The 24,772-nt window shown below is 48.5% G+C and overlaps 1 protein-coding gene and 1 long non-coding RNA gene across 2 annotated transcripts in view; one reads left to right on the top strand and one right to left on the bottom strand.

Moving 5' to 3' along the window:
• The window catches only part of PITPNA (phosphatidylinositol transfer protein alpha), a 40,476-nt gene that overhangs the window by 14,504 nt on the left and 1,200 nt on the right, over positions 1 to 24,772 (bottom strand). The window contains exons 2-10 of the mRNA XM_011289023.4: positions 22,098 to 22,128; positions 17,121 to 17,266; positions 12,980 to 13,071; positions 8,911 to 8,918; positions 7,780 to 7,854; positions 5,584 to 5,667; positions 3,614 to 3,691; positions 3,353 to 3,463; positions 2,459 to 2,581 (exon numbers count right to left, since the gene is read on the bottom strand). Of these exons, the coding sequence (XP_011287325.1) occupies positions 2,459 to 2,581; positions 3,353 to 3,463; positions 3,614 to 3,691; positions 5,584 to 5,667; positions 7,780 to 7,854; positions 8,911 to 8,918; positions 12,980 to 13,071; positions 17,121 to 17,266; positions 22,098 to 22,128 (748 nt within the window). The remainder of the gene's footprint in view (positions 1 to 2,458; positions 2,582 to 3,352; positions 3,464 to 3,613; positions 3,692 to 5,583; positions 5,668 to 7,779; positions 7,855 to 8,910; positions 8,919 to 12,979; positions 13,072 to 17,120; positions 17,267 to 22,097; positions 22,129 to 24,772) is intronic.
• LOC123382023 lies at positions 17,264 to 19,915 on the top strand. Its single transcript, XR_006589777.1, has 2 exons — positions 17,264 to 17,529; positions 17,778 to 19,915. It is a non-coding gene; the product is annotated as an uncharacterized LOC123382023 (long non-coding RNA).

Here is a 24,772-nt window from a genome sequence, read left to right as displayed (position 1 = left end):
GAAGACTAAAGGGCTCAGATGGGGAAATGAACAAAAAAGTTGTAATAATATAAACAGAATAATGAATTAACCCAAAATTCTGATAATGGAGGAGGGGGAAGAGAGTGAGTGATGGGTGGAGTACAGGAACTAAATCATAGGAAAAGTCGACCATTAATATCTAAAGTTGAGAAATTGAGAATTAAGCACCTAAGCATATTATTTGGAAATACTGGAGGTCATTAACAAAAGAAACACCCCGAAGAACTGCAAGGGGCTGCTTCTTGGGGGCAGGACTCCAGGGGCAGGGCAGAGGAGGACAGCTTCTTCCTCATAAGCCGGGGACGCCATCTGAGTTTGAAAACTATAAAAATGCTTTTGGAGGTGATGTTTTTGTTCACGCAAAAACTGTGGTGATGGTTTCACAGATGTATACTTATCTGAAACTCATCAAGATATATATATATATATATATATGCCTGGGTGGCGCAGTCGGTTAGGCGTCCGACTTCAGCCAGGTCGAAATCTCGCGGTCCGCGAGTTCGAGCCCCGCGTCGGGCTCTGGGCTGATGGCTCAGAGCCTGGAGCCTGCTTCCGATTCTGTTTCCCTCTCTCTCTGCCCCTCCCCCATTCATGCTGTGTCTCTCTCTGTCTCAAAAATAAATAAACGTTAAAAAAAAAAATAAAAAAAAAAAGATATATATATTAAATATGTGCAGCTTTCTGTGTGTCAATCATACCCCAATAAGTTTTTCATAAATATAACTGTAAAAATAAAACTTTGATAAAAATATTTTTAGAAGGAGGGAAAAAAAGAGAAAAAAGACAAGTATGCCAGAGGTACAGTTGCTGATGAGGTCAAAAGATGTCCCACAACGACACAGACTTGGTTTTCCCTTTTTCTTCTACTATAAACTATTTAAAATTCCAGTTCTAAAACGGGTTTCCTGAATTTGCAGTTAGCCTGGACAATAGCGGTCTTCTAAGGTTTTGGCACAATTCTCCACAGAATGGAGAAACACACAGAGAGAGGTGGGGATTAAAAAAAAGAACTCCCCAATGGTGAGGACTCTCAAACTTTGAATCTCAGAGTCAGATCCAGGAGCTCCTCTGGAGAGTTCCTCCAGCTCCAAGAACTCAAATTCTGCCCAAAGAGTGAAAGGCTGTCCGCAAACACCTCCATGAGCCCCGGTATACCTTGTCAGGCAGTGGGTGACGGAAGCTCCAGGCTGAACCCTGAAGTCACCACGCACCTTTGTTTGGTAATTTTTTTCCCTTCTTTTGTCAGGACTAGGGTGACCAAAACACTCCGGCCTCTCTCTCATATAGTCCCGGAGGTTAAAAATCTACCACTTCCTTGAAGATCCTTAGCAGAAGAATCAGGAATTGTGTCAAACATCCTGCCGCTTCCCTGCTAAATGCAGCTGGATGAATAACCAGAACATCTGCCTTCAACAGGAACTAGGGAAGGAAGAACGCCTGGGCCCAGTCTGCACCCAAGACCAGCTCAGTGGGGCGGGAGCACCATGGGCACCCAGGCCTGGGTCTCGCCGGAGGCACTACCGGGGAGCTGGGCGAAGCTGGGCAAAGCAATGTCTGCCCGACATCTGGCTCCACGCCAACCCACCCAGGGCAAGGAGGGAGAAATGGACGGCAGTTATGAAACAGAGCTTCCTGCCTTATTTTTAGCCCCGAGAGGGCAGGACGGCCCCAAATGGCATCTAAGGGAGGAAAAGCAGCCAAGTGATCCGGAGCTATGGCTCTCACCCTGCCCGTATCACCCTGCCCGTATCACGAGCTGGACTCTCGGAGCCTCGTCTGAGGGTGGCAACAACAGTGGCGTCTCCTCACCGGTATCATGAGGATCTCAGGAGATGGCGTATTTAAGAGCCCTTGGAATGGTGCCTCACACACAGTCAGTGCTTGAATGTTGTTTACTGACCATCTCCTCAGAGCGAGCCTCGCAGAGAAGCATCCCCAAATGAGGCGGCACGAGTGGTAGGCCTCCGGCTCCTTGGATCCACGCCAAGCCCCCGCTTCCCCCAAAAGAGCCAAGGCTCCAAACTCTAAATATAGCTCAAGACCACCCTCTTCAGTAGTTAGCTGTGTGTGTGCGCTGCTGCCGTCCTCCGTGGGGGATGTGCGTGGTACTCATGGATCCGACCAGCCTGCCTTCTCCCAGGGGCCCCCTCGAGGTCGCAGCCCAGCACGGCTCCCCCCACCCCTCCAGTTCCAAAGAACCACGGCAGCAAGCGCTCACTTGGCATGCAGCACACGCTGCCATATTCGTCTCTCCGAGTACGCCAAGGCCTCAGCTCACTGTCTCTCCTTCCATGCCACCTGGCACCAGACCTTACTCACGTGGACACTGACGCGTTCCTAGAGCCGCAGGCGGTGCCCTCGTGAACTGCCCCGCATGACGGTCTCCTTCGGGGATCGACAGGGTGGAGGGCCCAGTCTCTTCCAGGCACCCACTTACCTCATCCAGCTGTCTCTTCGTCTCTTCTTCCATCCTTCGGATGTCGTCCATGGTCAGGTCAACCCACTTATCGAGCCAACAGAACAGCTGCCTGTGGAAGTTTGTAAACAGACGCCTTTCTTGCTACAGAGAGGAGGGAACCTAGTTAGAAGTTAGAACCAGAAGGCAGAGGCCACCGCTGCAGCGCCCCTCCCACGATCTCCGTGTCAACAACCCCACTTTCCAGGGGTGGGCGGGGAAGAGTGGTGCCCGGCTGGCTTACATGGGTGAGCCCTCGGGTCCCAAAAGTCAGTGATTTTTGCCCTCACATGACAACAGGTAACGTCTCAGGTAGGAGGGAGCCCCCCCACAGCCTAGGCCCTGTGTCCAAAATGCTGGCAAGACAGGCAGCGCATGTGCTCACAGTTCGGCCAAGGCCCCCCAAAAACTGTGCCAAGTTTCCCTTCTTGTCTCTGGAGCCTAAGGCCAGGTTAAAACCGGCCAGCAGCTATGAAATGTGGCCCAGGAGCGAGGCTCTAACACATCAGAGAAAAAGCTATAAAAACGCCTTAGGTCTGTCCAGTTCAGGAATTGAGGGTGCTGGAGAATTTAGCTCATGGGGCCTCTTGCCTTTCGGCTTCAAGCAAAGAGAAAGACTGAGTTTTATTTGAAGCTCAGTCATAGAAAACCCCTTCCTGTTTCCTTTTTGTTGCTTCAGTTTCCTTCCCTGTAACATGTGGTGCTCCTGGACAGACAGCATTCAACTGTAAGACAGTTAAGTGAAAGGGGAAGTGGGGTCTGGGAAATCAAACCGAAATATTCTGATGTCACCCACCTGAGGATAAAAGTCACTTATCTTGTTGGGCAACCCCCCCCCCACCCCCCCACGGGAAAGGCCTTACCCTGGTCACTTACCTTATGTATAAAGTTTTCCACTTTGTTCTGCAGGCCCCACCACTTAAACTTGACAGTGACCAGTTTGTATGCACACATGTATGGGCAGTCTTTCTGATTTACAAGTTCTTGCTGTATTAGAAACACACAGATAGGCAGGCAGGTAACTAAGAGGGCAGACCTCTGGCTCTCCCTAGGCCCACCCTAGCCATTCCCCTCCTCAATGGCAGAGGTCTGCCCGTGCTGTGCCCTGCCCCCTGGTGGTGAGGATGTGAACTGCACCTTCCAATTGGGTCCCAAGGGTCCTCGGCCTGTTTTGATAGACTTAAATTTTGCTGGGTCTTCCTCCGCCTTGTAATCCTGAGAGAAGTGGTAGAATTGGAGTTGGGGTCAGAAGGGAGAGAAGGAGGGAAGGCGGGAGGGGGAGAGACACAGAGATTAGGTTTTTCCATCAGAATACACTTCATACCAGTTGAAGCTGCTGGTGTATAGAAAACATGGGAAAATTTTATAAACAAGATATAGAACCGTTTACATTTGCCTCTGAGGAGAGCTCTGTGTGATTTTCTCTGCCACAGTTTGTTTTCAGTTTTATGCGTATGAAAGTGTCAAGTACTGTCTGAGCAGGCACATATTTCCAGCTTAAGACAGAGATATTCAACCTGGGATAAGCATCCGAATGGACAGCTTTTTCAAAATACAGATTTTTGGGCTGCTGCACCTAAAAACCCAGCAAATAAGAATATTTGCAGGTAGGGGCAGATTTTCTTTTTTTTTGTTTTAAGCCTCTGCAGGTGATTCTAAAACCTGGCCATAGATGAGAACTGCTTGTCGAACCTGAAATCTCATCCAATCTCCTGCTGGTTCTGTTGTTTTTAACTGACTTGTTTTAATAAAATCATTACTGGAAACGTTCATTGTATGGAACCTATCCTCTTGTATACCATTGTTAGTCTCACTTCACTTATTTATAATGCGGTCAATGCTGTGTGTGAATTAACCATAACAGAAGTTTAATCTGTGGCTATTCTTCTGCACTGACTAATAGGGGCTTAAGAAAAGCAAACTCACTCTAAGAGCTACTTAACGAAGATACCGAAGAAAACAAATCACACGCATACACACGAGTCATAAAGTATTTCCCAAAATGAAAATTATGTGTGCTTTAAAAAAAAAAAAAGATCAACCTTTTGTGTCAACTATACTTAAATAAAAACAAATAAATTATTCATATCTTCCCCACCTCTGCTTATCTCCATGCACACAAAACCACCAGAGTTGACAAAATCCTCAGAGAGCCATAGTCTTTGTTAGCATTTCTGTTGGAGAAATATCTGGATATGCTCAGTTTGAGAAAATCCATTAAGCTACACACTTAGGATATATAAACTTTGCTGTATGCTATACTTCAATAAAAAGCTTTTTGAAAAATCCACTAACTTTTGAGGGTGGAAGTGAGGCTATTACGCAAGGAAGCATAGGATGGTTTTCCCGTCTTTTTGGAGACATACAGATCAAAATATCGAAGCACAGAGAGCGACTCCAAGAAAGAGGTGTCATACCCCTGGGATATGGAGAGCAAACACTTACTTCCCACCAATGGGCAGAGAGCCAAATTCCTCTGCCCTGATCCCAATATCCCCCGTCAAATAGGAAGAGTAGTGAATGAGGAAGAAACTCAACTTTCCTTCCCTAAACAAATACTTCCTGGGAGCACAGCACTGAGCAGGACACACCTGGTCCCGGCTCTCTCCAAGTTCACGGTCTAGTAGTGACTGTCCTTTTCTGGGCATGTGCTGCCATGTGTGTTACTCTGACAAGCCACCACCAACTTCTTGGGGGGAGGGCATCTGTCTTTTCATTTTTCTGCCGGAATCCATAGAACACAGTCTTCCAAACACAATAGGCAGGCAATAAATGTTTTTTTAATTACTGGGTTGGAAACATTAATTTGAAAACTAGTTTCAGGCTTAGTGTCATTTCAGCTGAGCAAATTATCCTCAGCACCTACACTGTCCGGTGATAATTCCCAGAGGCTAAACAGGACACATACATCCGGGCCACTATCTTCCTGGTGGAATCCCCAAGTCAAGATAGGAGAATTCTTAACACTACTTTACAAAAATAAAATAAACAATAGCTGAGACAGAACTTCCCTTTGAGCCAAGTTGGGTACGGTTCCCTGGTTTCTCTGACACTTGGAAGTCATTTCTGCACCTCAAAGGCCGCCCACATCGCTAACCAGTTCCTACCTTGCTAAGTACTTGGCTTCGATCTGCAATGTCTATATATATGGCTTCCACGTGTTTCCAGGCCTCAGGCTCCAGTTTGTGCACCTGTAGGAACAAGGACCACTGTGTAGGTTTTGTCAACTACAAAGCACCCTTTATCCAGAATGAACACCTAGGGGGCGCCTGGGTGGCTCAGTTGGTTAAGCATCCGTCCGACTTCGGCTCAGGCCATGATCTCCCAGTTCATGGGTTCGAGCCCCGCATCGGGCTCTGTGCTGACAGCTCAGAGCCTGGAGCTTGCTTCGGATTCTGTGTCTCCTTCTCTCTCTGTTCCTCCCCTGCTCATGCTCTGTCTGTCTGTCTGTCTCTCTCTCAAAAATAAATAAATATTACAACAGAATGAACACCTAGGAACAGCTATTCCTGTAGTCATCAATGTGCAATTCCTACCAGTAAGGAATTATAGACAAAATTATCCAAAGGAACAAGAGAATGATTTTAAGTAGATATACAAGAGAGAAGTAACACTCTGATTTCAGCAGGCCAGAACACTCAGGGCTACTTACAGCACTAACATTATTTCTGTATGTTCCCCTTTATAAAGACTACAAACACTTGTGGACTTGTTCCCTGTTTAGCCATATACTGTTTGTTTTTTTTAAATGCTTATTTATTTATTTTTGAGAGAGAGAGAGAGAGAGAGAGAGAGAGAGAGAATGAGAAGGGGAGGGGCAGAAAGAGAGGGAGAGGGAGAGAGAGAGGGAGGGAATCCCAAGCAGGCTCCACGCTACCAGCACAGAGCCTGATGTAGGGCTCAAACTCAAAACTTACAAATCAGAGATCATGACCTGAGCCAAAATCAAGAGTCGGATGCTTAACTGAGTCACCCAGGTGCCCCTATACTGCTTACTTTGATGCTTTTAAAAAACTTTCTCTTGCTTATCTTCCAGTCCCCTCCCCCCCCCCCACCAGATTCTATGCACAAACATCCATGTAGAGAGATTTTTCTTTTAACAAAAAATGGTAACACAAATATACAGTTTTGCATCATGCTTTTTTTTCACTGAACAGTCTACCTTGAAGACTGTTCTCTATTGTTTTTTTTTTAAGTTTTTATGTGAACATGTTTTATTTTTTAAAAATATTTATTTTATTTTGAGAGAGAGAGAGCATGGACAAGCAGGGGGGAGGGAGGGAAGGAGAGAGAGAGGGAGGGAGAGAGAGAGAGAGAGAGAGAGAGAGAGAGAGAAGAGAAGAGACAGAGAATTCCAAGCAGACTCCGCACTGTCAGCACAGAGCACGATGCAGGGCTTGAATTCACAAACTGTGAGATCATGACCTGAGCCGAAATCAAGAGTCAGATGCTTAACTGACTGAGCCACCCAGGTGCCACCCCACCTTTTTAAAAAATGTTTATTTACTTATTTTGTGAGAGAGAACAAGCAAGGGAGGGAGGGAGAGAGAGAGAGAGGAGAGAGAAAATTCTCTTTATCTTTTAAATATTTATTTGGAGAGAGAGGGAGAGGAACAACATATGAGCAGGGGAGGGGCAGAGAAAGAACTCCAAGCAGGCTCCAAGCTGTCAGCGCAGAGCCCGCTGCAGGGCTCGATCTCACAAACTGCAAGATCACGACCTGAGCCCAAATCAAGAGTCAGCTGCTTAACCAAATGAGCCACCCAGGCGCCCCTATAATCTTCGTGGTTTAAAAATACAATTCCTCTGTGCCAAGCGTTGCATTTTAGACCAATCTCAGCTCTATGAGAAGGCCCTATAAGGAGTCTTGGAGGGGCGCCTGGGTGGCTCAGTCAGTTAAGCGTCTGACTTTGGCTCAGGTCATGACCTCATGGTTCGTGAGTTTGAGCCCTGCATCAGGCTCTGGGCTGACAATTCGGAGCCTGGAGCCTGCTTTGGATTCTGTGTCTCCCTCTCTCTCTCTGCCCTTCCCCCACTTGTGCTCTCTCTTTCCCTCTGACTCAAAAAATAAAAGAAAAACATTTTAAAAATTAAAAAAAAAAAGAAAAAAGGAGTCTTGGGGATCATGTTTGGCAAATTAGAGCAATCCCATGCTGGTAGATAGGGTCTAGGTACAGGCTGTTGCCTTCATGGCCAGGGAAAATGGGACCACGGGGAAGGCAGCGAAGGAGAAGCTCTGGGCAGAACCTCAAACGCCACTCTGCAGCCTGCAGGTCCTTGGGCTCTTGGGAAGTGCTACTTACATTCTCCTGGGTGCCAAGATCTGGTTTGTGCCAGGTTTCAATTTTAATCAGAAAGTCTTCTTTCATGTATTCATTCTGGAAGGGGGAAAACACCTTACGGTCACCAGCCTCAAAGGTGGAGAGTAACTATCTCCCATTACTGCTCGCGGGCGGTTCAGAGACTCCAGCTTGTCTTACAGTAACAGCCAACTTGACGAGGCGCCCACAACACGCTAGGGGCGTGTTATCTTGTTCACTCCTTATCCCAGTCTGCAAGGGCTGTAGTACTATCACCCTCATTTTACAGACGAGGAAAGTGAAGTTCAAAGCGGGGGGGTGACTTGTCCAAGGCCACGGGGACACCGACAGAGCTGGGCCTTAAAACCACATTGGTGTGACTTCAAAATCCACGTAATTAACAACTCGGTCATCCTGCTTTAAGCACAGGGTGCCAACGGTTAATGTGAGAAGGAATATTCCTAACCAACCAAATGTTCACCGGCACCCCATCCGTCAGCCAGACTTTTGCCGAGGCCTGAAGTTCTCTTCTCAGCAAATGAACCCTTGGTGCTTCCTCCCTTGATGCTGTTTAAAACATGGTGCTACTTGGAGGAGGCACGCATTAACCCCGAACTCCTCAGCGGGCATGAGGTGGGCAGAAGCCGCCTCCACTGAGCAGCAGGGACGGACACCCGGGTGTGGTGTCCCAGGGTGAAGAGAAGGGGTGATGACGGGGGGGTGGGCGTGGAAAAGACAGCCCGTTGCCTTCACAATTTTGCCCACAGGCAGTGCCGCCTGGGGTCCACAGGTGTGCACGTGGGAAAGCCACGATCAGTCAGCTGAACTGAGGTTTCGTAAACCCTGAGAAGGCATGACATGGGGAGGGCGGGAGAGAGCCTCAGGTCATCCTGTACACGTGAGACCCGTGGTCCTCACTGCCGGACCTACAAAGCCACATGCCAATGCAGCTTACAGCAAGAGGCCACTTTGCCAATTAACAAATTCCTCATTAGGAGCAAAAGGATTAAGCCTCAACAGCACCATGTCTCCTGACAGAGAGGAATACCCAGGAACCGCCAGTGTACTGATATTTTAATTTCCTCTTTCCTTATCAATCATCTGCAATTCCACTCCCCCCTCAGAAATTCTTACCGTAATAACTGCTCCAAGGCAAGGACATGGAAAGAAGAGAGAAAAAGATTAATGAGGATCAATAAATATCTGCCCCTCACCTCCAGGGACCACGGTAGTAAAAAGTTCTCCACTCCCTGGGGCTTATGCCATGGTCACCCTTCAAACCCCGTGAGTGCATCTGGCGCTTCAAATGTACGAACCCTCAAGGTTCACTCATACAAAAATCCCAAAAGACCAAATCTGGAATGGATTCTTCCCAGCTGCGCAAGGAAAGGGGCCGGCTCTGAGGAGCTGAAGCCCCCTGAGACCCAGCACTCTGCCATCAGAGCGTCACCTCCCACCGCCTCCCGGGGCACAGAGGGCGCTTGCGGCCAGACACTGTCTGTCGGCCTTCTGTACGCTTCCTGTCACTGTAACCAAATCTCGCGCCCTCTATACTCCTGCTCATTGTAATGAGACCCCTTCGGAGAGCACGGATCAATTATTTACCAGAGAAAATGGCTGCAGCTCTAATGTCACTGGGGAACAAACTAGCTCTCCTCCTGACAACAGCCCAGGTCACTGTGTACCCTCTGAATTTAGGAGCTATCTCAGGTTCTGATGGATGTCACACGGCCATATTGGACAGCTTATGGGGCTAACAGTCAAACTCCGTAACTCCAAAACTGAAACTGAGGTTACCCCTGAGATTAAAATGAGGAAACGCTGAAACATAACAGAGAAGGCCCACCTTGTATAGAAACAATCCAAGAGACTACTAGTAATTTCCCTGAGTCCGACGAAAGATACTTGCAAGAAAGCACCCGGTTAAGATTATTAACTACGTGGCCTGTCCTGTTATCAGCTTGAAGGAAATCAGTTCACAAAAAAGGAAATGATAGGTATGATATTCACTGAGCGGGAGGCCAAAGAGGCCTGTTTGGCAGAAATTCTCCCGTGTTATACCGGTGGCAATAATTCCAGGGCACATCTAGTCAGCCCCGTCTCTACAGTGGAGACAGCGGTGTCAGCCGGGGCTGGTTTGACGACACGAGCCACTAAGGTTCTCCAACTAACCACCTGATCCTGAATCCGTGTACTCCAAGCAATGTTCTAGTAGCCAGGCCTCCGTGGGGACAGAATATGCTCATCAATGGACATGAGAGTCCAATCACTTAAGCAAATGGACATTTCTACCGCGTGTTGGCGTACTGAGTAAGCGCTGGTTTCCCACGTAGAGGGGTCCCCAAGGAAAGAACACTCTAGTCAGCAAACAGGAATACCCGGTGTCATTAGTTAATTCTGTATTTCAATACAACTTAATATATCAGCACTTGGGGTTCTCATGCGTTAGTCGTTCTGAGACCCTGAGAAAAGGATCCACTCAGTTCTGACAAACTAGGTTTCTGAACCTACGAGGGTGATGACCCTCCCTGGCCTTTAATGTCAACTCAGGTGACCAAACAAGCTCCCCCAATCTTCTCTAGTCCTCCCTGTCCCTCCAAACACCTCTGCATTCAGAACAGACCCTTTTCTTCAAACCGCAACACTAGCTATACTGGAAGAGTCTCGGGAAGCCCTTTGCAGTTGGGAAGTGCGGCTCTCCAAATAAGACTTATCAGGTACTTTAAAACCATGGCTTACCGAGACCACATTCAGGCCCGGGTTAAGGTTAGAGGGAGAGGCAAGAGGAGAAACATTTATTTCCCTCTTCCTACTTTCAATCACAGGCCAAGCTCTCTCTTACCCCCTCCTCATCAGCAACAGGAGGAAAGAAACAGAGAGAAACAAGGTCAGAGGACGGAAAGAGCGGACAGTGAAGAGAGCATCACAAATCCGTTTTCATTCCACTCAGAGCAGGGGTAGAGCCTTCTAAAAGACACCCTATGCTCCTTTATCCATTCTCGCCTCAAACTTTACTTCAGCCAGGCTAAGGGGTTTGAACTATTGATCTTTCTCCCACCAGAGGGAACTGGCCAGTATTTCTGGCTCCTTATTTCTATCTCTGAATTTCAAAAAACAATGTCTAACTAAGCAGATCTAAGATTCAACATATTCGTTCTGTATGATGGAGAGTTCTGGCTATGAGACCAGCACCCACTGAGGAAACCAACCTTCCTCCCCTAACTCCCTGCTTCTCCTCTTCATGGAATATTTAGAAATTACATTCTTCTAAAAAAAAAAAAAAAAAAAAGGGGGGCGCCTGGGTGGCGCAGTCGGTTAAGCGTCCGACTTCAGCTCAGGTCACGATCTCGCGGTCCATTGGTTCGAGCCCCGCGTCAGGCTCTGGGCTGATGGCTCAGAGCCTGGAGCCTGTTTCCGATTCTGTGTCTCCCTCTCTCTCTGCCCCTCCCCCGTTCATGCTCTGTCTCTCTCTGTCCCCAAAATAAATAAACGTTGAAAAAAAAAAAATTAAAAAAAAAAAGAAATTACATTCTTTTTTTTTTTTTTTTTTTTTTTGCTAAGGATCAGGACAATATGTGAATGGACACTTGGCATCTAGAAAAATGCCCGTGTCAGCTGTAGCACACTCTCCCCAGAATTACTCAGAGGACAGAGGCGTCTCTGAGTCAACACAAGCTCTGTACGGAGAACACTGACCCAGGCATGAAAGAGTCCACATTATCTGTTTATCACTTTTATGCCATGTTGGTTAAGGTTTTTATGATGCATGCTCCATGCAATTCTCTTGGACATAAAGAAAATTCACCTTTGACCCTAGGCCAGACACACCCAGCCACAGTGGGCAGTGTCTTTTAAGAAAGTGTGTGCATGCCTCTTTTCCAAGAACTTAACAATTTTATGCCCTGCACTGTTTAGGGAGTTGTGGTATTTGCACTGTCAGCTACTGCAATAAAACTCTAAGTGTTACACATCCCGGGTTCTACCGAAGATTGTCCATCGCCTGAAACAAAGTTCTTGAACCTCTGTAGGGCCACTGAGGGTTGGAGAGAGCAATGACTCTGTGCTCTAGCCTTTAGTCACTCCCAAAGTCCACAGGATAAGGACTCCATGGGTGGAACATCCTCATCAGATACAATCTTTAGGGTGTGCCGGGTTCCAACAAATGAGACAGGTGTTAACTCTACACGTAAGTAGAGGCTGGCAGGAGGGCCCCACAGCCAGACTGTCTATGCCAACAAATGCAGGTTGGCCAGGGGAAAGGCCACTCAACTAACTCACAGTCAAATTCCAGGGGACCTCTAAGGACACCCCCCACCCCCCGCCAAGATTTGGATCAGTACTGGCTTCGGTCCTCCAAGAGTTCTACTCTTAAAGAGCCTTCAAGACCTAAGAATCCTAGAATGCTAAGAGTCTGAATTACTCAACAGGAATCCCAGAATGTCTAGAAGAGAAAGTTCTCTGTGGAGGTTCAAGTCTTTCCTTTCCAGAAACTCCAGATAGCCAAGATTAAGACAATAATTCCACCCCTACTCATACCTTGAATACAGAACATGCTGATTTTGTGTAAGCCTTTAATTCAGGGCTCTTAGCACGTATATTCTATGTGTATATAGATTCTATACACATCTATATAATACAGACACACACACACACACACAGACTTGACCCTCCCCCAGGGCAAGAAGGTCACCTTATAGGTCCTTTCCTACGACTGCCTCCCTCAAGAGTTCCTCAGACTCAAAGCTGTTTTTCAAGCCAGACCCAAATATGTTATATTTAACTGGAAATTTCAGTGTCTCACAATAAGGGAGTGGTTTAAAAAGATCACAGTACCCTCACAGAATAAAATACTATTCAGACATTACAAATTTAAAAAACAGTAGACTACATAGCGATAGGGGAAATGTCCTGAGTAAAAAACGAACAATTTATACCATCCCAACCAAGGCGGACTGGTTCTATGCCATCCAGGCCGTGACTCCTTGGTGGTTCCCACCCAGCTGGCTGCCAAACTGTACTAGACAGCACGGACGCTCACCACCAGCCCGGAGGGAGTCCCCAGGCTCATCCTTTCACTGGCTTAATCTGGCAAATGAAGGTATGACCCCAAACCCTAATTCACTGCCACCCCTGGGCCTACCTGACCACACCCTCGGTCCACCTTGGGGCTCAAACTCCAGCTTCTGGCCAGGTCTGCACTTACCAGTTCTGCAGTAAGGGTAGGCATTCCATGCCTTTTCATGTATATTCAGGGCTCCCTCTGGGGCTAGCATTCGAACAAACGTGGGCACTTTGCTGTGGTAAGAAAAAGGGATTGTGAAGAAAAACGGAGAGGAGAAAAGACAGTGGGCTTTTATATCACATTCTTCAGGCCACAGCCCCAGCTTCTTCAGTGGGGTTGACGAGCAAATTTCCATGAGATAAGCAGGTTACTCTTGTGTGTGTGAGGCCACCTGTCAGAGCCTGACGCCCAGGCTCGGCTGGCTACTAACATCTACCCACTACTCGCCCCAGTACCTCACCACCCATCAGAACAGGACAGCAGGTGGGACCCTGGGCTACCTGCCACGGCTTGGCAGTCCTTACATTATCATTACCCATTTTTTTTAGTTCACCAGGCCCAGGGCATTATACTACACCCTGCAAGGATGTGATAACTCCAAGAGTTCACCCGTCTAGGCTTATGGGCCAGAGTGACTGACAGGCTGATGAACTTGGAATATGGGATCCAAGATAATCTGATCTGCTTCGTCAGTTCTGGGAGGCCAGAAGGGCCTCAGGGCCATCTGACTCCCAGGACAAAATATTTCATCAATTCATTTTATCTCAGGTTACAGAACAGCAGGTACAGTATGAGCCCATTTTTGTTTGTCTGTTTGTTTTTAAAGGTGCATATGTTCCTCTGCCTTCGTTTTTAGCTGGTAATCCATATAGTCTTTAGAGGCTCCAAGGATCTCATCAGCTTTAGAGCCTGGGCCTAAGACAAAAGAGCTAAGTCCAGCAGAGAGCTGATTAAGGCACTCAGCAACCCTCTGAGATTCATTCACTCACCGACACACTCATTCAGGGAAATACTCCTGTGTGCCAGGCACCAGGACACATACAGAAATCACACAGACATGGCTCCTGACTTCATGGAGCTTACGTGCGAGCAGGGAGTCCAGCAAACCAGGCAGAGGACGGCACTGTACGTGTATATGCCATAACGGGTGAGCCCAGGGCTCTGGGGGGACAGAGCGCGGGGAGAACACCGTGTGGGAGGCATGGGACATGGGGAGGCTCCTCAGAGAAAATAAGAATTACACGAACACAGAATAGAGTGTGAGTAGGACTGAGCTAGAAAGGTCAGAAGCGAGGTTAGAAAAGGTTGGAGAAAGAGAAGATTGGAGTAGCTGGTATAAGGTATGAGGCAGGAAATATAAGAAAACATGATGGGGTGCCTGGGTGGCTCAGTCGGTTGAGCGGCCGACTTCGGCTCAGGTCATGATCCCACAGTTCATGAGTTCGAGCCCCACATCAGGCTCTGTGCTGACAGCTCAGAGTCTGGAGCCTGCTTGGGATTCTCTGTCTCCCTCTCTCTCTGCCCCTCCCCAACTCATGCTCTGTCTCTGTCTCTTCAAAAATAAATAAACATGAAAAAGAAAAGAAAGAAAAGATGCAAAATCTGGTCATAAAAGATCTTGTAAGTTACATCAAGGAGTATGGACTTTATCCATACTTTCGGGCACAGGGAAGCCATCCAGAACCTTTTTTTTTTTTTTTAAAATATTTATTTATTTATTTATTTTTTGGAGAGCACAAGCAGGGGAGGGACAGAGAGAGGGGGACAGAGAATCCAAAGTGGGCTCTGTGCTGTCAGGTTAACAACAGTGAGCCCAATATGGGGCTCGAACTCACAATCTGTGAGATCATGACCTGAGCCAAAGTTGGACGCTCAACCGACTGAGCCACCTAGGTGTCCCCATCCAGAACTTTTAAGCTGGGGAGCAACAGATCTATCTTTGGACAGAACACTGGAAGCAGAGAAATGGAAAGCAGGGAGAACAGTTAGGAGGCGCTGTAGTAAGAGATGATGATGGCTGGCAAGAGATGATGGAAGGCAATGGAAATGCTGGAGGTACTAAGGAGATGCAGTCAAAAGGACTTGATGTGATATGAGGGACGAGGAAGAAGGTAGTGCGCAGCCCATATTGCTGACCAGGGCAACCAGACGGCTGACTTGAAGGCTTTGATCCTCATGAGGGAAGGTGGTCACGGGATTCAGTACTGTTGGTTTCCACCTGGTTTTTGCAGTTGAAGTTAAGTCAAGAGTGGTGGTGGCAGCCCAAAGTTTACCCCCTCTCTTTTAAGGAAGAGAGTAAGACATGTCCCATCCTCCACATGCACAGATCTCCCCTCTGACACTTTGGTTGGACCAACTGAGTCGTAAGAAACCAGCTGGTCTCTTCTCCCAACCTCACTATCTCTGCAAAGTCCTCTTTAGGAAAACACAGAGACGCTATGGGGAAGGCATATCCTGAGTCTTATTCTAACCAACGGCGAATGGCTCGGTAAGGATTGGTTGGCAGTCAACTGAGTAGGGATGGAAGAAGACGAAGAGGAGACATGGAGGAGAAAGAAGACAACGGCAAGGAAATGGGATCATGGCGAGATTTCCCCACTTTACAGTGTTGCTCTCTTCCTGGTTCCAGCACTCACAAAATCCTGGACCGCTCTGGGCTAGCACTTTTACATCTCCAGAGCATCAGACTACATTAAGTCAGGGATTTCACCAGACGAAAATGAAATTGATTTCATGTCTAGTCAGTTCAGCGACTGGAAATGAAGATTCCGGTTTATGCTACATGGCAATGTAAATGTACTTATTGCCACTGAACTTAAAAATGGTGAATTTTGTGTTGTGTGTATTTTACCACAGTTAAAAAACATAGATTTGGGGGGAAAAAAAGGCATAGATAAGATTTATTTTTTCCAGGACTGGATAGTTTCTAAAATTAGCTTTGTTCAACTTCCATTCAAGCTGGTGTATGTTTACCATGGCTTTCAGTCCCTTTGGGTCAGCTTAGAGTTTACTGAAATATGACTGTTTACTGAAATATATGATTCAGCAAATCTATGTGATTTGCTATGGATTTTGGTATACAAATAAGACTCACTTTTATTTTTATTTATTTTTTTAATGTTTATTTAGTTTTGAGAGAGAGACAGACAGCATGTAAGCTGGGGAGGGGCAGACAGAGGGAGACCCAGAATCAGAAGCAGGCTCCAAGCTCTGAGCTGTCAGCACAAATTTGGACGTGGGGCTCAAACCCATGCACTGTGAGATCATGACCTGAGCTAAGTCTGGCGCTTAACCCACTGAGCCACCCAGGCACCCCTCAGACTCACGTTTACTTATGCCTTTGGGGCACCTGGGTGGCTCAGTCGGTTAAGCGTCCGACTTCGGCTCAGGTCATGATCTCACAGTGCGTGGGTTCGAGCCCTGCTTCGGGCTCTGTGCTGACAGCTCAGAGCCTGGAGCCTGTTTCGGATTCTGGGTTTCCCTCTCTCTGCCCCTCCCCAGCTTACACTCTGTCTCTCTCTGTCTCTCTCTGTCTCTCTCTCTCAAAAATAAGTAAACATTAAAAAAAATTTCTCTTAATTAAATACGTATGCCTTTGATCCAAAAAGAGGTGCTTCAAGTTCTCTAGTAACCAATTCCCCAGTATCAGAATTTAAAATACTACCTGCCCCCAATTTCACTTTTAGGAGCATGTACTATAGATTTATACACATAAGTGCAGCAAAAGATCTGTGTAACATCTGGCAAGGATGACTGTCCGTCCAGCAGGGGAGGACTGGTGAAGCAGACTATAGCACATCTGTGTGACGTAGCACTGTGCTCTCTAAAAGAACAGGGTAGAATATGCTGACAGCCAAAGACAGCTATGATATGACAAGTAACAAAAGCGCCAAGTCCAGATCCGTACGTATAGTTCGATCCCATGGATGAGAGAACAATAAAGGAAATGGAACACCCACACACACACACACACACACACACACACACACACACACACCCCTATACTCACAGACCATGGAACAGCCTCCAAGAAACTAAACACTACCACCTCTAGGGACGAGGAACCTGGCGGGGAAAGTATTAAAAAAAAAAAAAAAATCCAAAAAATAAATTAAAAATAAACTAAAAAACCTTTAAACGAGCAAAGAAGTGTCCTTTACACCCACTCTCACAGGTGAAGCAACCCGCGTAACCAGCCGAGAACCCGGAAAAAAACCCCAGTGATCCACTATCTCTGTTTCGATCCCTGCCTGCCTCCCGGCCCTGCTGCTCGGCCACATACCTCTGTAGGTGGTAGATCTTGTGTGTGTACTGGCCTTTCTCGCCATCCTTCTCGTAGGGCTCGTTCACCAGGACCTCCACGCCTTCACCACCACCCGTTTCGTTTTTACTGGCCTCGGCCACAGAATACAGCTGCCCTACTTGGTACTAGAGGAACAGAGAGACAGGAGTCATTGTCAGTGCAGAGTCTTCTCGACAAGCGCACAGAGTCCAGTCGCCAGGAACTGTCCAGTGAGATCACCCTGGGATTCCCCTGCATCCAGGACCTCATTCTGCAGTTCCACTGGGACCTTGCCCAAATCCACCCACAGCGACTAAGAACGCTGCTCCGTGGCCTCTCTTTAGCTATCAAATGTGTTTCGTTTCATCCTTCCCATTTTCCCATCTTCCAGCAAGGCTGAAGGAGCCAGGTAAATATACTTAACTTCACACCACTATCCAGGAACCAGATTAGAGAGTCCAAGGCAGCTTCTTCCCTGAACCTGCCTCTGGTATTAAGACCCTAAAACCAGATCTGGGTCGGCCGCTAGAATCTCTTCACCCCATTCATTCAAACAGATCCTAACACAGGACTTCTTGTCAAAGAAAGTTGCCCCAGTGCTCTGAGAAGTCCACAACCTCTGCTGTAAACTGACTCATCTACCTGTTTTTTCCCCAGTGTCGGGCAGCTCGTCACCCTGCCAGCAGCTCAGAGAACAGTTTTACAGGCGACCAAACCTCCTGATGCTTTCCAGATTCCTGGTAGCGCTGGGGCAAGTGGCCTGCTTCCCATACTGGATGACAGAGATTCCGACCCCGCAGTGTGTGCCTTTACTAGATGGCAAGAACCTGGTTTTCCTTTATTTGGTCATCTGCCACCCTATCAAGTCACCAGTCAAGGTTACTGGCCTCCTCTGACCCCCTCAGGACAACCCAGTGTTACGGCCAGTGACCTGGGCATTGCCCAGACCTGGCCCTTCTCTGCAACCTTCTGAGTGAAGCTGTTTGGAGGGAAAAATAAGGCAAAAAGAACGAACGGCAGTAGGTAATGCAGGAAGTTATGTCTATACCGGAGGAAGCATTTTCCCTCTTACTGCCAGTGCCACCAGGAACAACTATTCAGGGAGGATGAGAAAAAAAGGTACGTAATCACACCGCGGGTATAAAGGTTTTCCTCACCCTCTACGTTGCTCCCCAGACTCCTTTTACGCCCAGGAGAGACAGACAAGGGGTTCCCTCCCTTCGAGATTAAGAGAGAGAGGCTGCGTCTCTGAGCAGCTGCCACTTAACCCACTCCCGGCAACAGCAAGGAGCAGAGGCAGCTTCCAGGGCTACTTCCCCTCAAACTTGGAAGCCCGCTCTACCAGGCAGCTTCAGAATGAAGCACTGCAGGGAAATTTCTGGGCAGAGTCTGGGGGAGGCAGCACACTAGGACAAACGCCTAGAGGCCTAACTTCCAAAGTAAAAACCCAGTATAAAATGCCAAAGAAAGGCCCAAGCAAGTGATCAAGGCTCAGTTAATCCCATAGAGAGAAACATCTGGGACAGAGCCAGTCACCTTGACCTTGCTAATCCTGAACAACATCAGTGCTGCCTCAATGCCCCCGTGGAACACCAAGCTGTCTCCGTGCCTTTCCAAGTCCACCCCCTCAAGTGGGTCCGGGTTGGGCTAAAACAGGGGTTCCTAAGAAGGAGCATTAATTGTTTCAGAGAAGAGTCATAATAACATCTAACCACTGACTCAGCAATCCTGAAGGACAGACTGAAGAAAGGGCCTGGCGGAGGGGACAGGGCTGTCGGCTGGTGGTGCTGCTTGGGGAGGGGCCCCCACGCAGACACTAATCCCCTTCATTTGGTTCCTCATCAGATACAGGAACCAGAGGGCAGGCTCTAAGAGGATCAGTCTGTTGGGCCGGCATCTTCTCCCTTTAATCTCTCTTGATATTCTGATCCTTTAATTCCAATGAGACAAGTGAAGGCCGTTCTGTTAATCCAAAGGGGTTAAGTAAGACTGGCCTTCAGAAGCTACAAGTGAGGGACACTTTTCATGCCAGAGGGTTCCCTTTGGCAAAGTGGCACCACACCTTGGGAAAGCAGAAAGCAGCCACACTCAGACGGGGGTGGGGGTGGCGGGCAGACCATTAAATCAGATACAAAACCCTTATCCATCTGAGGATTCCAGCCTCCTCAGGCCTAGGACAATGAGGCCTGCCCTTGTCCCAAAGAACTAAGACACTCAGCTAAGAAAAACAGACTCTACCACTTAGGCAACCTGGGAGCGGGAGCCCAGGAACATGCAGTGGGTGGGCCTGAAACACTGACAGGCAATATTATCATGAAAAACAGCACAGCTGTTGGCCCCATCCACGTGACTGTGTCAGGCCAGGTACCACAGGCGGATGGTAACACGCATTTCTGGAAATGGGAAGTAAAACAGCCCTGCCCACAGGGAAGAGGGTGGGCCTATCTAAGCCAGGAACCACCGGTGGACACACCCTTGTCAAACATCCAGGGCTTTCTCCGCAGAAGGCCTAGAAACCCTGTGCAGTGTTAACCCAAAGGCTCTGGCCAGATAGAAGCTAATTCCGCCCCAAAATATTGATTCACACCATCAGGATCGTTATAAAGACATGGCCTTCTCTTTTCTCCTTCTTCTCTTTCCCAACCTACAACAGAAAGCCCTGAGGAAGGGTGCCTGGCTGGCTCAGTCACAAGAGCATGCAGTTCTTGATCCTGAGGCCTTGAGTTAAGCTCCACGTTGGCTATACAGATCACTTACATAAATAAATAAACTTTAAAAAAAAAAAGGAAAGAAAGCCACGAGGGCCTCAAATCAAGGCCTCCAATTAGGAAGTAAGTCCAACAGTCATATGATGCTGGGCTGTTCCCATGGGAACCATGAATCATGATGGGTCTATTGATAAAGACTGAAAAGGTTGATCATTACTTGTTTCTTCTTTGGCTCCCCATTCAAGATTTTCTGATCTCTGGAACTAAAGTTTAAGCCATCAGAAAAGCAGCTCCAGGGTGCCTGCTGGCTCAGATGGTGGAGCAAGGGATTCTTGATCTTGGGGTTATAAGTTCAAGACCACACTAGGGCCATAGAGGTTACTTAAAAACAAAAAATCTTAGAGAAGCAGCACCTGCTTCACCCTACCCAAGCCATGTACTTGCTTTCTCATCAGTGGTTTCTAGCTAAGAAAAGGCTGACCATTCCCAGGCGGACAGATGAATCCTTAGCAGAGCTTACTTCCCAAGCGTCTGCTTAGACTTTAGGCTCTGTTCACCCTGCCCCATCACTTCCTCAATGCTGCAAAAAAAAAAAAAAAAAAAAAAAAAAAAAAAAAATCACAAGCTAAAAACTGCCAATTGCAGATGATCTCAAGGTGAGTTCCTCTTTCCCTCCACTCTTGACCCCATCCTAAGTCACCTCCAGCCTTGCTGCAGAGTAGCCAATAGGTGCTCCTGAACAGTGCTGGCTCTCCCGGGTTGGCCACACTTCTCACAAATATTCCCATCCTTGTTCCATCAAGATACTCCCTGTGAAAAGACCCATTTTGCCCCTAAATGCTACACTGAGGTACTCCGGAGTTCCTGGGGGACATCTTCCTGACTGGGGGGGGGGGGGGGGGGGAATCATCCTGTACAGCAAAGAGAGGGTTACTGGACTCCCAAGAGCTGAGTTTCAGGGTAAGGGACAGGCCGAGCCTTCCCGCTTGGCCTCCTGATTTGGAAAAGCATCACTTTTATTTTTCACAAAGACCGCAAGACCCCCAAGGAGGTGGGTTAACAGGAGCCCCCCAAGCCCAACACCTGTCAGCCTAAGCACAGGGTTCCCAGGCCCCAGGTACACGTCAGGTGCTTCCAGGGATAGGAGCATCTATCCTTTCCATGCCCTTTGCCCTGCATCCCCAGTCTGGTTTCTCTCAAGCTCCTTTCCTAGAGCACCCAGGGCATGTTCGAGGACCACCTCTGGCTCCCACCCCCAGGTCTCCACAGCTCTTATCAGATTACAGCCCACCACTGGAGACGATCCTCTAGGGGGCCGATGCCTACCCACCCCCTTTGGGTCCAAGAAGCTTGGATATCTGTCTCATCTAAAGTGTGCTGCAGGCTCTGTTGGCCTGATTTCATTTTTCAAAGGTCCATTTCATATTTGGAACAGAGTGTAAGTTATCACAGGAGCTTCATGCTGACACCACAGGAAAGACAGTGACTGAGGGCACCGCGCTGGCTGACACACTTCACCCAAACTGGAGCCTGGCTAGAAGCTGGGGGGTGCAAAGAACAGGCTGCAACAGGAGAAGACAGTGGAGGAGATTCAAAGAAAGGATGGAACAAGGGAGGCTCTATGACAGTTTTTTGCTGTCCAAGACACGATTCTGAGTCAGCATGGCCTACGAACCTTCTTGGGGCAGGTCCTGCCAGATCCCCATACACAGGGACGTTGGGCCTAAAACCATAAAAGGACAGAGGGCAAGCCAAGCCCATTTGTTATTCCTTGCCCTCCGTAAAAGGGTTCGGGGCCTTGGTCTTCCCAGCGGTCACCTAGAGCATGGCTAGGGAGGGCCTCGGAGATTTCCCGCCCTACTGGTTTGTTGCACAACCAGAGAGAGGGCCGTGCACGCTTCCCAGTCAAGTGCTGGAGGGCCCAGAAATCCCCTCACACACTCAGTCCCCTCAATAAAATGTCCCCCAACAGGCACAGTCTTAGCAGGTAAAAGGGGCTGGTTTAGGCTCTATCCAAAGTCTCCGTTCAAAGTTACCTAGCATGCCGACAGCTTGAGGCAGGTTGCAGATATACAAAATAGGTGCCCTCCTTCGACTAAAGGTGGCACTAGGAAAATTCTCATCGGATACTGAGTATCTCTAAGTTAGAACAACCATGAAAACCACACCAAGAGGGTGGGCCACTTGTAGCCCAACGTAGCTAATGGTCGCAAGCAATTATATGAATAAAAAGAAACTATGAATAAAAAGGAAAAAAAAAAAAACTTACCTCATCTACAGACACAGGCAGGATGACTCGGCTACAAGAGAGGGAAAACAGTATCAACTTCAGGCCTGAATGCTACCCAAGGCCATTACAGCACCACTGTAGAACAGTCTTAAATGTTCTGTTGCACATGGCATATGCTCACTGCCGAAAACCCAGCAGAGAATGGCCCCCTGAGTGCTATGAGGCAGGATCGTCTGTGCCCTTCAGCCCCAACCTAGAACCTGTGATTCAGTGCAAGCCTGTCCCCCTACGGGCTACTTCGCAGGCCTCTGACTCACATTTGGAGCTGTCTTCTTCTTCCTTTCCCCCACTGATATCTTTCCCAGCAAAACGAGGACCCCCCCTCCCCCCTCCCCTCCCCCCCCCCCCCTCCCCCCGCAAACTCTGAAGCCAAGATGAGGAGTCAGACCTGAAGACTCAGGCCCTGGGGATTTCATCTCTACGGGCCCAATGTCCTGACGATGGCCCTCAAGGTAGAAAGCTAGGAAGGGACCAAGCTCCTTCAAAGCTTAATCACCCCAAGAGCACACACCAACCATCTCTGCTATGAGGCAGGATATTGCAATACAAGCTACTATCACAAAGTCACCAAGAGAGGACACTCGACTTGTGTCTTCAACTCCAGAAGCTGTCCAAAGGCACCCCAATTGACAGTTTCCTTTTACTTCTTCTCCATCTTAACGACCACTGATTGTGGGAGGTGCCAACAAGCCATGACCAACAAGTCATGCCCAGCCAGGTCTCACGCCCGTCAGCATTCCACAGAGGTGCGAGGGCTAGTGGCAGAGCAACAGCCGAGACCCAGCTGAAAGCCGCGCGGTCAGAGAGGTGAGACCAAAACACTTGGTTGTATTCATACAGACGAGGCCCGCTCCCGAGCTCAGGTTCTCAGTGCCCAGACCCCAGCTGGCACGCCCTGGAGCCTCCTACACCTCGCACGCTTGGCGAAGCGTGAGCTGCTATGTTCTCCTTCCTAGGCAGTGCTTCCGACAACTGGGATCTGTGCTCCAGGCTGCTAAACAGTCCGCTCACCATTTTCCAAATCCACAAAGGTCCCCCAGGTAGCAAGAAGCACACAGGGGTCCGAGAAAAACATCACACTGAAGGCAAGGTGCGGGGCAAAAAAGGAGCAGGAAAAACAAAAGGGGCTTCAAGTGCTCACTGCCCTGCTAACCCCCTCCTCCAGAATGACTCAAATAACACAAATCCTGCAGGTTACTGGATGCCGCCGCGAATGCCCTCCTGCCATTAGAGAAAGCCGACAGCTCAGAAAAATACTTCCAACGTGGAGGCCACAATTTCTGCACCCTCAGAAGAAACTTCCTAGAAAACAATACGCCTTTTATCTGCAAGAACAGCAGTAAGAATCACATCCAAGAATTTGCAGAAATCAAATCCAGGAGAATCCTGTTAGAGGAAGTGTCAGAAAAATCACCAGGGAAACCGCCAGACCCTGGGTAGGCACCAAGTCTCCCCCAGCTCCTGACGGGATGCTCTGAGGCTGCCTTACGTGACAGCCGCACACCCGGACGTCTCTCCCTGGCTCCTCAGGAGCAAAACCACTTTAGCAGCAATTGGGTGCAATTCCAAAGGATAGGGCCACAGGGGCAGTGCTGGGCTGAGACTGGAGCTGTGCTCACTTCAGTGTGACCTTCACTTCCACCCTTCCCAGAGCTGCAGCACTGCAGCCACGGCCAAGTGTCTCGGATGCCCCCCTCCTCGGCCCCTGCCCCAGGACGCACACACTCGCCGGAGCACACGCGGGGCACAAGTCAGGCAGGAAGGAAACGCAGATGCCAGGCAGGCTCTGCAGCCCCGGCACCTTGGACCTTTCCCTGATAGGCTTCAAGGGTAGAAGAACAAAGACTGGGGAGGAAGGCCCTTTCTTCAAAACTCACTCAGATCTCTTCTGAAGGTCCCTTCCCTGCCTGACCTTCTTCACAAAACTACAGGTTTCTACAGACTCTGGAATTCACTTGGGAAGAGATAAAAAGATCAGGAGAATGGGATGGGATGGGAAAAGCCTGTTTTCTGGACGGTCGAGGTTAAAAGCCAAAGTGCACCATGCTCTCCTCCCATTGGTATCCCAAGGTTCTTCCTCCTCACCATACCAAGCTCCAAGCTCTGGCTGGATCAACATCAGACTGGATGTCAAGAACCAGAGGTGGAGGGGCTCCAAAAAATGCTGTTCAGATGAGGTGTCCAGCTGGGACGACAGCTTGGGTCTCTGCTCCCTTTGTTATCCAAAGCGCCACACTATGTCCTAAATGTCCTAAACACCTCCAAGGAGCAAGCCATATGGGATGGGGCAAAGTGCTTTCAATGACAGAATGGAAACAGCCCTCCGCACACCTGCCTGGCTACCAAGTGAGTTCCACCAGTTGCTCTCTATGGGGACATCTCCCCCCTCTGGATTTCCTGGGCTTCTGACCCAATGCTGCCCACCCACCCTCTTCTCCAGGGAAGCACAGTTTCACTGTAAATTCTACACACACGCATTCAATCTCTCCTCTTTGGGGGCAGGGAGGAAGCCCTGAAATGTTTACTTGGAACCATGAGCTTCAGTGATGGGTCATCTAGTGTTTGAAAGATTTAGCCATCTACACATCCCCAGCTGTCATCCAATCCCCTGGATTTCAGGAGCAAGCCTTCTGCCCGCAACACCTACCAGAAGT

The sequence above is a fragment of the Felis catus genome, chromosome E1, assembly GCF_018350175.1.
Source record: "Felis catus isolate Fca126 chromosome E1, F.catus_Fca126_mat1.0, whole genome shotgun sequence".
In the NCBI taxonomy this organism is placed as follows: Eukaryota; Metazoa; Chordata; class Mammalia; order Carnivora; family Felidae; genus Felis; species Felis catus.
This window is presented reverse-complemented; position numbering and strand designations above follow the sequence as displayed.